The sequence below is a fragment of the Toxotes jaculatrix genome, chromosome 19 (assembly GCF_017976425.1).
Source record: "Toxotes jaculatrix isolate fToxJac2 chromosome 19, fToxJac2.pri, whole genome shotgun sequence".
NCBI lineage: Eukaryota > Metazoa > Chordata > Actinopteri > Toxotidae > Toxotes > Toxotes jaculatrix.
In genome coordinates, this window is record NC_054412.1 from 2,495,843 (window position 1) to 2,509,714 (window position 13,872).

The 13,872-nt window shown below is 41.3% G+C and overlaps 1 protein-coding gene across 1 annotated transcript; it reads right to left on the reverse strand.

The window, feature by feature from the left end:
• Positions 1 to 3,518: 3,518 nt before the first annotated feature.
• Positions 3,519 to 12,818, reverse strand: slc30a2 (solute carrier family 30 member 2). Its single transcript, XM_041064604.1, has 8 exons — positions 12,736 to 12,818; positions 7,326 to 7,540; positions 6,684 to 6,830; positions 6,098 to 6,251; positions 5,715 to 5,934; positions 5,306 to 5,411; positions 4,355 to 4,489; positions 3,519 to 3,664 (listed from the first exon to the last, which is right to left on the reverse strand). Exons 1-8 carry the CDS (start codon positions 12,816 to 12,818, stop codon positions 3,519 to 3,521), a joined length of 1,206 nt encoding a protein of 401 aa, XP_040920538.1.
• Between the last annotated feature and the right edge of the window lie 1,054 nt (positions 12,819 to 13,872).

The following is a 13,872-nucleotide window of genomic DNA, read 5'->3' on the forward strand; positions in this document are numbered from 1 at the left end:
ATGTTTTGTCATCTGCTGCTGTTTTCCTGAAGTTCTCAGACAAAAAACTGAAAGTGGAACAAGTCCATGACAACTGGGCAAACTGTAATCTGCTGATGAAGATCATGCAATGTGATCGAAAGCTGCAAAACAGCCACTATTAGACCCTGTGCTCCGAATGTTTTGCCAATAAAGTGTCTAAGCGCCAGTTGGAATTGGAATAGTGATCTAAAGAATAAGGTTGTGGCTTTAGGATTCGGGTCTAAAATTATCCAGTTTCATATATCAGGAACCCTGATACACTGTCTCTGTCCCAGTGGACGTCCTAAAATAATCCAGCATCTTTCCATCATCTGCACTTTTTTATTTCACGTTACAAAAAACTCTTGTCACACATAAAAATAAAATATCAAACATCACAGATGTGACAAGTGGAGTTACACATTATCACCAGAACACATAGACAAATAGGACTTTTTAAGGACCGATTGTACAAGGAAGATAAGTGTATTTACACAAGTATACACAAACTCATACACAGAAAATTCACAATATTTGACATATTTACAACAGTCACACAAAGTATAATTGTCACAGACAGCAACATCACAATACAGAGAGCATTCCCAAACATTAGACTTCCCTAGTGAACAAACAGGAACAGTATTTCTCTGGAATGAAATGAACTTTTTCAGATTGTAAAGAAGACTTTAGCTCCAGTTCAACACTGCAGAACTCCAGTATGCATGTATATCAAAACTAGTACAGTAAAATGCATTGGTCTTCATTACATTCACATTGTTTTAACGTCATAGCTGTTGGGTCCATATATATTCTCATTTTCTATTATTCCAAAAGGAAAAAATGTATTTAAATATACAGGATCTCCTTAAAAATTGGTGAAAATATAGAATTTTAAAGAAGATACTTTGATTAATCTTCCGCATGGCGTATTAACATATTCTGATTGGCAGTTGAACAAGAAACTTCTTAATGTACAATGATATTGATTAACAGCTAACAACCATGCAAGTATTTGGATCAGAGTGGATGTCGACGAGGCGTTTACAATGTACAGGTGTCCTTTCTTTAAAAACAACTATCAACATCAACGCTTTATAGTAGCTGTGAAGCATTACAGGCATGTTGACTGGCTCATTGGCTGCTCTTATTGGTGCAAATGATAAAAATTATTCCCTTTACTCAAAATCACTGACCAGTACCAACCCAAACTAGATGAAGTTCCATGAAACATGCTCTTGGTATTTATGGTCCTCAGAGGATGAATCTTAATGATCTCGATGACACCGTCATCGTCCCACTAGCACCACCATCAACACAAATTTCAATACAATCAAATCTTCAGGGAAGTTCGCTATTAAAGGATTCTCTGGCTCCCCAGAAGATGAACTTCCTTTTGTTTGTTCATTACACAACATTTCCCTTAGTGCATCTCTCGGGCCAGATTATCAGACACAACATAACTAATGGGATAGCCAGGATAGCTGTAAAACTTGAGTATATTCATTGTCACCAGAGGGTGAATCTTTCTCTAGTGCCATCACCACCGTAAAAATGTATATGGAAGTAACACAATCTAAAGGGCAGTTTGCCGCACTGAGCACATTTGTTCATTACACAGCCTTTACTGTAGTGTCTCCCTTTAGATGATTAGTTAACTAATGACCAAATAACATGCTCCAGATATTCACTGTCCCTTGAGGATGAATCTATAACAATGGCTGCAGGAGCTCTACAATGATTTAACAATTACGTAATATTTGTTTGGAAAATAATTTGATGAACAAAAGCACAGTTTTATGTAAAACTCTGTCAGATATTTTTTGTAAAAATTAATAGTTTCTTCTGTTTACAGATCAGTAAACTAAAAAACGTAACTGACTGGCAAAACTCGGACGGATGGATGGATAGGCAGGCAGACAGACAGACGGATGGGTGAACGCTTGGGGAACAGAGAGACACATATTCGATGGATGGGTAACACCGAAGCTACAGGAGAAATGAGAGATAGATGAGATGGATGACAGCGTGAAGCTCAAACTAATCGTCCGACTGCCAGGCTAAATCACTTTCGCCCTCAGACGGCAGAATGTCTGCTCAGTGGAAGCAGCTGAAACCACTTTCAACACGACACTTATTCATTTCCCTTTTGCTCAATCCACATCAATACACTGTCCACTATTAGCTGGCTGTGATTTCGTAGAGTGCGACTCTGGAAACTGAAACGACGTCTGCAACACAGCAAAACTATCAAAAGAACCACCAACAGAAATAGCCCTTGATGTGTTCAGTTTTGAGGCTGTTGATATCGTAAGAAACATGAACCACGTATGAACTGATCCTCATATTTACACTGAATTTTGCTCAAATCTAGATGTTTACTAGTGTTGAAATAACTGAATTTTTCTGACCCTCCCGTCCTTCCAGCATGGAGACAGAGGTGACTCCTCATCTTTGGCATGATGTGATAAGTACAGTACAGTAGTTTCTTGGTCAAGTCCAGATTTTGCTGAATTGTTAGGTAGAAGAGTTCCCATAGAGATGTGAGTTAGGATGTTACGGTGACGTATGATTCAGCATAATGTTTAAAGTGAGCACAGGAACATTTCGGGTCAGGATACTGTAGGTTTAAAGACCAGTGTGAGGGATCTGGACCAGGGCTCTATTTACCCAAATCCTTGATATTTGCAATGAGTGTACGTCAGGAAGTAAAGTTCAAATTATTTTTGATCAAGTTGAAAACTCTTTCAAAATGTAATTTATGACCAGCTGGTGGTGCACATCTCCCTGTCTGACCTTTAGCTGAAAGCAGGCTAATGGAACAAAGATGACAGTGAACTGCAGAGTGAGAATCTGGTAGAAGATCATTTGGAAAAGTTAGTGTTGAAACAACATTAAAGTCATCCATGTGTCCCCCGGCAGATCACTACACCAGGTGCTCCATACTAACAGTTTAGTACATACTCTTTACTGACTGTATGCTCCATACTAATATACCGGGACTCGCATTATTATTGTGTATATGTAGCATCATCAGGAAGTTAGAAAGTAAGCAGTAGGCCCAGCACTGTGAAGTAATTCAGAACGTGTGCTCCTGTGTCTGGCAGTTTCCTTAATTTACATGAAATACCAAAAATCAGGCAGTGTTTTCAGTCAGCGGTGACTTCAGAAAGCATCACCCACTTTAGAAAGATAGAAACTAACATTTGTTTTCTCCTGAAATTATGTATATGTATATATATATATTTTTAGGAGGAATTAGTCAACATGTTCCTTGTTAGCATGGAGCTCCAGCGTCAGCACTCAACAACCAACACATGGATGATTTCGCTGTCTTCATTTCTTATGACTTTATGGCGAACACAACAATCTACCTCTACTCTTTCTGCTGTTTTGGTAACAGGAGGCTGCCTTGTGAATGCAGCGCTCACTGGTGCAGCCCACCCAGAGAGAATGAGAATGTGCCTGAGCCGTTCCATGTCCTGTTGGGTCCGGTCCAGTTCAGTCCAGTATCAGTATCACTCACTGGGGTCCTGGCAGTGGGAGCAGTGGCTCATGTCTTCGGAGTAGAGCTCTACCTGGATGGTGACGCTGTAGAAACCAAACTTGGTGTGGAGCAGATCGGTGGCCTCGTGCAGCACAGACTGGGGGTCAGCACCCTCCTCTGACGGTAGAAAACAACACAGTGAGTCTGCTGCACTGGATATTGTTCTGCTACTTTTCTCTAAATCCTCCTTCTCTTCTTGACCTCCTACAGATTTAAAGCCTGAGAAGAACTTTGTGCCGGTAGACATTAAATTTGAAATGCAGAATGCAATCTGCGTGAAATTAACACTCACACTGAAGATAGCTCTCTGGAGCTACGTGGTAACTGCACCCAGATGCACGTTTTGAGTTTGTGATGCACTCAGTCCCTAAATTCAGTTTGGTGGAACGTCTGAATCACCAAATTCAAATTTCTATTTAAGTCAGTGATCTGTCTCCATAACATTCTGCTAATTACACCTTTGAACTGCAGTTGATTCTTTTCTATAACAGACTTTACTTTTCTGTAGGCACCTGTGTTCTCTGGCTCTTTATTTAGCTCTGCTGTACTTTATTCTTATTTTTCAATCTTCTGTCTCGGTCTGTTTAAAAACAGTGAACTTTCCTGTTTTCTCCTCCATTTCATGGATTTGATTTTTCCTGGATTCTGCTCTGGGTTATTTTACTGTCGATTTGATCCTCTTTACCCTGCTGACCTTCACTCCGCTAAACGCTGGGCTGCTCTGCTCTTAACCACGACACTGGACTCCTGTGTAACCCCCTGCACTCTCCTGTCGTGAAGTGGTGGTAGATCGCTGTGTCACGTTACCTATGGCCAGGTGAACAGAGACCAGCGCCTGGCCCAGCGTCAGAGCCCAGAGGTGCAGACAGTGCATGGACTTCACGGCTTTCACAGACAGCAGCACCTCCTTCACCGAGTTAAACTCTATTCCTTTAGGAGACCCTGAAAAACAGCAGGGCACAAATTAAAACAGGTCCTACGCTGTGTCTGTGAGCTCACTACTCAAAGCACAGTCAGCTTCAAATGAATATTACATAAAATGAATGCTGCAGCCATCAAGTTGCTTCGCAGGGCTCAGTCTGTCGTTGGTAAATGTTTTAGAAGATGCCTCAGGTGTTTCCTGTGGGAGGGTCATTTTCACTAAATTCATTCATGTGCAAAGAGAATTTTAAAATGTCCCGAAAATCTTAGGACATCCCGAGGACGTGACCATCTGTGCTCTTGTTCTTAAAAGTTGAAACAGCCAAACGAGTTATAACCAGTGTGGAGCTAACAGAAGCACAGAGATCTGTCAACCTTTTCCGTGCTACTTTTATTCCATGGACTCACCATGGAGCACGTGTACGAACGTAAATTGATAACTGGCGAGTGCGGGCAATTACAGACGTCTATGGAAATGTGGTTGAAATGTAGCATCATTGCCCTTCTTTCCACTAACATGATGTTCTGAATGCACGAAGCAGCTGTAAGCATCATGTGATGCCGACCTTCTTAGGTCAGGTCAAACCTCGACAGCTTGATCACAGCTGCAGGCTGAAAAACAACCGAGTGTAAAGGTCAGAGTTACCACTTCAGCTCATGTTCATGTTCATCTTCAGTGAACAGATCAACATTTAGTCTTTATTCACTTTCTTGCAGAGAGTTGGAGCTGGGTGTGGATTAGCTTAGCTTAGCATAAAGACTGGAAGCATGGGGAAGTAGTCTGGCTCCCTCCACAAATATGACTGTTGAAAACCTGTTGATCCCCAGGGCCTGTACCTTCCATGAGTATCCTGAAGACATCTCTGAGGATGGTGATGGTGGTGCAGAGGACGAAGACAGAAAACAGGAACGTACAGATGGGATCTGCAACTTTGTACTCAGGCTGAAAGAGAGAGGAAGAGATTATGGAGGCTGTAAGGAGCAAGGACGGAGACATCAGATGGTGTTTTCCAAAGTCAGGAGGCACTAAAACGCTCGGGGCAGAAAAAAAGGGAACATCTTGCATCATGACAGTAGCATTTAACCCTGTCATCCATAATAAACAAGACTTAGGATAAATGAGGAAATTATGCTTGTAATACAAATTAAAATGCGTCAGACATGTTGATGTATTTGTTTTGTTTTTTTTAAAGGGCCAAACTGACACTTCGGTCTCACCCTAACATGAATGTGACCTATATCTGACCCGAAAGTAGATGATGGTCGCTGCCACCATGACGCCGACACTCTGCAGCAGGTCTCCGACCACGTGGATGAAGGCGGCGCGGACGCTCGTGTTGCCGTGGCCGCTGAGGAGCGTGTGGGCGTGGCCGTGAGCGACGGGACTCTGACCGTCCTCGTCAATGTGGTGGTAACCGCTGCCGTGAGCGTGGAAGGTGGTGGAGTGATGGAGGATGTAGGCCATGCTACAGGAAGACAGAGGGACTTTCAAGGTACTTTCATCAAAGCCGCATTCAGTTTAAGGCTAAAAGTGGAAAAAAAAACTTTAAAAAAGTAGGTTTGAAAAGGCTCAAGTTCTAATGTGCTCCGTTAAACCCATTAAGGCCCATTATGCTCAGAACCACTCACATAATATTGACGATGACGGCACAGCCGGAGGTGACTAACATTACATGGCCATCAATCTCATAGTCGTTGCGTACGATCCTTTCGATGGCTAAATAGACCAGAGCCCCCGTAACGATCCAGATGGACATGACCGAGATGAATGCCCCGAGGATCTCTGTGGAGAGGGGCAGGAGTCTTAATCACTTTAATATGGTCGTACAGTTCATCACACACAGTACAGGACAGCACACCTCCATCTGAACGCCGCAGCAGGACATAAAGTTAAATAACCGACCGTATTCCATAACTTCAGCATCTCTCTATCATTAGATAAAGACCAAGACGTTAAGTACAGAGACTCACATCAGAGATGAGAAGTTAGACACGTGTAGCACAGGTGTAACACTGCGTTAACCCTCACACTCACAGCTGTTAATTCAGTTTAACAGCAGTAGAAATGACTCATCTCTGTACTGTAACTCCACACTGAAAAGGACAGGTTTGTGACCCTTCTGTTATTCAGCGATTCTGAAATTTTTATGTATGAATAAATAAACATGCAACATTGTTGATGCAGTTGTAAAAGCATCTGATCTCTGGGTCTGACCTGATCTGTGCCAGCCAAAGTTCATGGTTTTGGTGGGCGGTCTGGAGGAGATCCACAGGGAGAACAGGCTCACCATCATACTGCCAAAGTCTGTCAGGAGGTGGGCGGCATCAGTCATGATGGCCAGGCTGTGAGCCAGGTAGCCTCCTGCAGAAAACCAGGAAATAACCGGTTCAGCAACAACAGGGAGCTACAGCTGAAAGAACAGAGAACCTATGTGGTGATTTCATTAGAGTTACTGATCTAGTGACCAGAGTCTATAATAGGAAAACTGATTTTAAAAACCCTCTGATAAGGAGTGTGCCTCCAACTGTGAGATCACCTTCTGAGCAGTAACACCCTCAGTCTTTAATTACATCTATTCTTTCCATTTAGAGGTAGATAAAATCTGTAAATTAAAGAAGCTACGAACCGTGATACTTTGAATTAATATTGAGGCTCTCTCTCTTATTTTAATGAGAGTAATGCCTCAGGTAAAAGAGATGTGATATTCTCTTATATCATAATAAACATCTGGGCCATCAGCCAATAGCCAGTGAGTAGTTTATACTCTGAGCAATACATTTTCTGTCTGATACAGAAACACAAAGTCTGACCTTCTGTTCTCTTTATTTCTTGAGGTTTGAGCTTCTGAACTTTTACCTATAACCTCGCCAATCATGAAGACGAGGCAGACGGCCGAGGCGATGTAGAGTTTCTTCTTGGCCAGCAGCTTGTCCCCACTGTCCTCGCACACCAAGGCTTTGGCAGTACCGTGGCAGTGGGCGCCGACGGGTCGCTTCAGCTCGATGGCGCCGGCCATCCCTCCATTCTTAAAAGGAAAGTCGGGATACTGCTCTTTGGAGTCTGGAAAGGAGCTGCAGGGATACAAAAGGTATGGGTTAATGCAGACAGAGAAAATCCATCTCTTTCATTTGTACAGTTTTATGTGCAGGATTTGAGAATTTCTGTCTATGGCAACTCCTCTGTTCTTTAAGTATGGACTCAGAGACAGACTCAATAACATGAATTTGTGAAATGTAAATCGTCGCTGTTGGGGGAAGGAAATGCTGCGGTAGCTTTCTGTTTGTTCTCTGCCTCTAAACAGCTTTTCTGGGGTAATAGAAACATCACCCAGTCAGTGCAGCGAATTGCTGACTGAAGATATGCTCACACCCACATGAGTTTAGCCGATCAGCGTTCTCCAGTCTGATGCGAAGAGGGAAGTATTTTATTGCTCTGAGCAGAATCAATCAGCAGTGGTGCAGTGGCGCTTGTCTTTATTGACAGTGTTGAACGTGGGGACCAAAGAGTCCGGACTTCAGCCTCCTCCGAATTCCATAAAACCTCTTCTCCAAAATATTTATATAATTGGCGCAGCAAGTGTCTGGTTTTACTTTTCATGCTTAATGTTAAAAACACAAGACATGAAACACTTATCTGAGAAAACTGAGAGTAACTGTCAGAGGACATTCTAGCTGCAGCAAAGCAACAGGTACTGTGCATGATCCTGCCAGTCAAACGTTTGGATGCTTCATATTCTTCACACAGTATATGAGAAAAATGTCAAGGCTTTTTTTTTACCTTTTTTTTGCAATATTTAAAACTTTTTTGAGTGTTTTTCACTCAAATTTGCAAGTTTCATACACGTTTACTAGTATTACTGAGATTTTTATTATTATGAAAATAATAAAAGTAAAATTAATACGATATTGTTTCTGATTAAATTAAGGTATTTCCATTGACAGTAATTGTATGTTTTCAATCAAACAGCATCATAGTTTTCTGTATCAGACTGATGAGGGATGTTTTTAATGTCGCCCCCTGATCACAGTAATTGAATGTTAAACTATTCAGTGATCGACCTGGGAACTACATGTGTAGATATACCTCACCTGTGACACAGCTGACACACAACTGGATTTTAATCATGTGAACAAAACAAAATGCTGACTTCTCAATTTTCATCACCCACACACATCAACACTCACAAGCAGGTTGCTGTTCTTGCCATGTGAGGGGGAGCTGCAATGATGCGGCTAATGAGGTGGAAAAAAACTAATTTCGACTCACTTGATATAACCACACACACACACACACACACACTTTATATCACACACTTCACGTGGGAGATCGCCAGTGTGTCATGATCAGGCTTTATCACACACACACGTCTCATGGGACGTCCACGCTGACAAGAAGCAGCCAAGTGGAAAACAGATTCTGTTCAATTATGCCACTGAGACTAAAGAGCAAATACATATACGGTGTAAGCACAACACACACACACACGGCCTACATATATACAACATAGATACACACTCAAGTGCTCTGAAGCCTCGAGAGTGTTGTGATTGTGGAGATAAAACAGGACAGTATGTGGCCTGGGAACACCTGGCTCTGTAAGTCCGAGGCCATGGCTCTCAGAAAAGCGTGGATTGTTCCCTTTGGATTGGGAGCGGGGTCGTGTTCATGAGTGAGGGTAAAACAGAGCCTGAGATCAACAGGCGGATCGGTGCCGCATCAGCAGTACTGCAGGCGTAGCACTGCACTGCTGAGGTGAAGAGGAAGCCGAGCTGGAAGACAAAGCTTTCGATTCACCAGCCAAACTGTGCTCCAACCCTCACCTGTGGTCCTGAGCTTTGGATAGAGACTGAGGAAATGAAACTGCCAACACCAAAGGCTGAAATGAGTTTGAACATTCCTGCACCAACATAAATGTGATACTGGCTCAAGTGGCTGTCGCTTTAAGTGCTTGGTTAGAAATGACAGCGCTGAACACATGCTGGGTCTCCTAAATATTCTAAATACTAGATTTCATTTTGAAATAGTGTTCATCTGTTAGTGGATATCCCACAGGGCAGGTTACAGTCTTTGTTGGCTCTTTCTCTGACACTCAGCATCAGCAGTGCAGAGGCCTGAGGGAGTGTTCAGTGATCTGTGAAATATGATATGAAGAGACCTCAGAAGAGCTGTCCACTGAAAAAGATAAAATAACCATCGAGCATTTAATTACAGCTGCAACCTGCTTCATCACAGTGCCATACACTATTATTTGTAGCTGACGTAACACAGCCTGCAGTGAGAAAGGACTGCTGCAGAGTGTTCGTCCAGTGACCGTGATGATGATATTATTAGTACTGTTTTTATTATAGCACTTGGAGAACATGTTTTTGTAGAGTGAAATGACTGAGCTGCCATTTGGTTGCACGTCACTGACTGGATAGAAACAGAGACACATCTTTCCTGGCTCCATCCAAAGGCAAAATCCACCTAGCTGCACTTTTCCCATAAGATTTTTTTTATGAATTTATATGGAATCAATACATTTGATCTCTGGAAAACCTTCATTGAACAGGCTCACAGAATGTGAGTCACAATAAGAAGGTTAATTAAAAAGTTTTCATCAATTTAGAATTCATGAGGAACATTACTGTACATGTTATGAGCCACCTGAGACCAGACTGGTGACCAAAAGTCCACTTCAGAGAGACGGTGATTTCACTGGTTATTACTGAGGGGATTTTCTGGAAGCTGCAGCAGCAGTCACAGCGTCCCATTAACCAAAAGCCAATTATTCTGCCTCCATTTCCTGCCAGAAATATTACAATTACCAGTGAGCAAACCATCCAGTAAATAGACTTTGGTAAATACAGCTGGGTAATATCATAAAGACACATAATGAATAAGTAAGTAATGATAGGAAAAGGAATTAGTTGATCTATAGCAACTCTTTTTCTGTGAGGTATCATCAGAGTGGCAGCGGTTTTTTTCTCACAATTACTTGAGATTCATATTTTTATCTGACTCATACAAAGATGTATGATGTAATTGGAGGGTTGAGGCTGGTTGGTTGGGCAGAACTGGTCAGGTTTTGGTTGTGGTTTTGACTTTTTGTCCTGGTTTCATCCATGTGATCTGGCTCTTTTCTTTTCTTTTCTTTTTTTTTGCACAAAGAGAAAAACATTTATTTTTGTTTATTCATAAATTTCCTGTGTGATCTTGCAAAGCTGGTGTTTCCCCAGAGAAATGTCTCAAATTTAAGAAGCTGATGCTGGAAAATGTTGCATTGTCCCTTAAAAAATTACTGAAACACTTCAGCGATTATCAAGCAGTTGCAGATTAATTTTCTGTTTATTGACTATTCGATTAATGGATAGGTATAAATGTGAACATGGAGCGATGCCAGTTCCTTATAAAACACTTTGCTGCCAGCTGGGAAGAATATGGTAAAGGTGACACAGTAAAAGCACTCACACACACACACACACACACATACACACACACACACACTCACACACACACAGTGCAAATGGTGCATGAAATCCCAAATGTGGCGCCATATGCACCCCCCCCCCCCCCCCCCCCCCCCCCTCCATAAACACACAGCAGCACCTGCACTTCACCTCGCTTTGAACCAATGATGATAATTTCTTTTATTTCTGGAATATAATTTTTTTTTATCACAGTGAATGAGGTTTTTCAGAGGCCTGAATGTCTGCAGTAACAATTTAAAGTGGCTGTTTAAAGAATATATATGTATCTGTATATACATATATGGATATATCATATTTTACTATTTTATTTTATTTTCTTTAGGTTGGCCTCTTCCTCTCTTGCTCACAAACCATACATTTACTGTCACTTCACTTCTTTTTAAACATCGTGGTTTCTCCTGAGCAGAGTGAGAAACAGCTGATAGGGACGCGTGTGAAGCAGTTTATCAGAGGGATCAGTTCACTTCCAGCTACCTCCTACAGCCTGTGATTAAAACAGTAATTAATTAGATGGATGACAACAGACGCATCGTGAGGCCTGATCCAGTTTTACAGGATAACGATGAGCGAAATCATTTCTCCAGAATATGGACTGAGAAAGATTATGGTTTTATGATTTTTTTTCTCCCCCGGGTATTAAAATCCACCTGATTTCAGGAGCAGGATGTTGGAAACCACCAGGTGTGTTTCTGCAGCAGCTGCTTTTGTGTTGGACAAACAAAGCTGAAGGGGATCAGCACCAAAATGTTGCAGCTGTATGTTTTACTCTGCAGAGAAAATCTGATTTATTCGGCTTATTTTCTTTATTTGCGATATTTGGCCCAAATTTTAGATTCAGTTATTTTATTTGTTTGTATTTGATATAAAGAGTAACTGGAGTGATTATGATATATTTTTTAAAATTATAACTTTAGATTTCGTTTCACGTTCTTATACTGCAGCTCCAATTTAAGACATATATTTAGTATTTATTCTTAAAATCCTTTCAGATTTATATGTATAATATGAATCCGACATTTTCAACCGATTTGTGATTTCTGAAATGTTTTTAAATCACTTTTTATTATAATTTTCTTGGTATTATAAACGATCTTAACTGTCAGTTTCTTTCTTATCGTTTTTGCCTGATGTTTTCTCCTCGTAGCATTTCCTTGCGTCAGCCTTTCTACCCGCACAGGTGTAAACACCTTCATGTATTTACTGTGTAATTACTCTCGGTGATTTCCGTTTCTTTCCGTCCCATGCAGACTGGACGTGCAGGGAGCTGCTGCTGCTGCATGGCTCCCTAATGACAGATGATGAGTTTTTAGCATTGCTCAGTGAACTGGCCCCGGGGCCATTTGTCACAGGCTGTCCAGAAACAAGCCAAGCATGGAAATGAATTTGTTCATTCACATAAAACAGCCAGCAAGAGCGGCAGCCTGCTTAACATGCACCACAGTAACAACTGCTCCCACCGCGGCTTCGTAACGTTACACACAACCTCAGCAACACACAGTGCCTTCAAGAACAAAAAATAAATAAATAAATATTCACGTTTACTCTTCAAACTGCTGATTTCTGTCACGGACATCACCAGGAGACAGACGTGCTGCCGTCTCATTGGTCAGTTTCTTTAAACTTGACATGATCGAAAAGTTTTTCTCATTATTTTTTTCATTTTTTGTTTTAACATTTTTCTTTTTTTTTTTTTTAAATAAGATGCATGACAAATCTAACATTGTGCTCGTTCAGGTAAATCAACATTATATTCCCACGTGCAGCTGCGATCATATGAAACGTGACATTTCTCCCACCTTTGTAGTTTTAAGGAATACATTTTGGCATTCTTCTCGTGTATCAGGTGAGATTTCTCCGAATTTGCAGCGTTGTTATCCATTTATTCAGCCCTGCAGTCGGCCTGTCTGTGTCCAGTCTGAGAAAAAACAGAAGTACAGGTGATTTTTTTTCTTTTTCTTTTGGAGGAGGCTGCGGGAGTTGTCGGTGAGAATCGACAGGTCCGGTTTCCCTGATCTTCACTGGACGCGGGTAAAAGTCAACCCAGACCTCATCTCTGTGAGCAGCGACACTTCAGAACAAACGAATAAATTCCTTCATTGCGGTGCTGAGAGGCAGGAGGAGGAAACCACACGCGGTGTTTTGTGAGGGAGGTTTTAATTTGGTTGGAGTTGTAGCCTCGGACATGGAGCTGCAGCAGCAGTGAGAAGGCGCAGCGCACTCAACACTGCAGCTGCTGTAAGTGGACAGGACGAGCTCCCATTCACAGGACACCGCCTGACTGATCACCCGGGATCAGACAGGACACCTCCGGCCGCCGAATCCTAATGGGACAAACATCAGTATGAGCGAAAATCAATTTTCAGATCAGCATTTGCGAGGTTTAAAACAGTTCTGCTCATGTATTACAACGATGATCTAAGCAATTTCTTCAGAACCTTTTGATCATTAAAAATGTTGAAACCTTACGTTCAGTCTGTTGGCATATTTCAGGTATTTGTCTAAAATCTGTATAAACCTCTAATTTTTATTTTTGCTTCCACCTTTCAGAGCCTACATGTCACTTTACATTAATTTACACCATCATTAATATGAAAAGCTCTTCAGATTTATGCCAGGCTGAAATAAAAGGCCATATCAATGTGAAGCGGTAAATGTTATTACAGATTTTAAAAAATGATTTATGGCATTGTAAGAAATAAATAAACACGTGTTTCTGCCTTAAAAGATAACCTGAAGCTGTAATATTAAACTGAATTTCAGTCTGATTTCATCCATCTAATAACATAAACATACAATGTTTACAGGATGTTATGTTTAAAAGTAGGCCTAAACAAATGTGTAACAAAAAAAATGAAATTAATACAAAAACATCAGTGAAAGATTTAATGTAAAAATGCATCCACACTGAAAGTAATCTATCAGTGAAGATATTG

Coding starts and splice junctions, on each gene's coding strand:
- slc30a2 (XM_041064604.1), bottom strand. CDS start 12,818: ATGGATAACAACGCTGCAAATTCGGAGAAATCTCACCTGATACACGAG. Junction 6,831..7,325: donor CATGATTGGCGAGGTTATAG/GTAAAAGTTCAG, acceptor GGTTTTCTGCAG/GAGGCTACCTGGCTCACAGC. Junction 5,935..6,097: donor GCCGTCATCGTCAATATTAT/GTGAGTGGTTCT, acceptor GTCTTCCTGTAG/CATGGCCTACATCCTCCATC.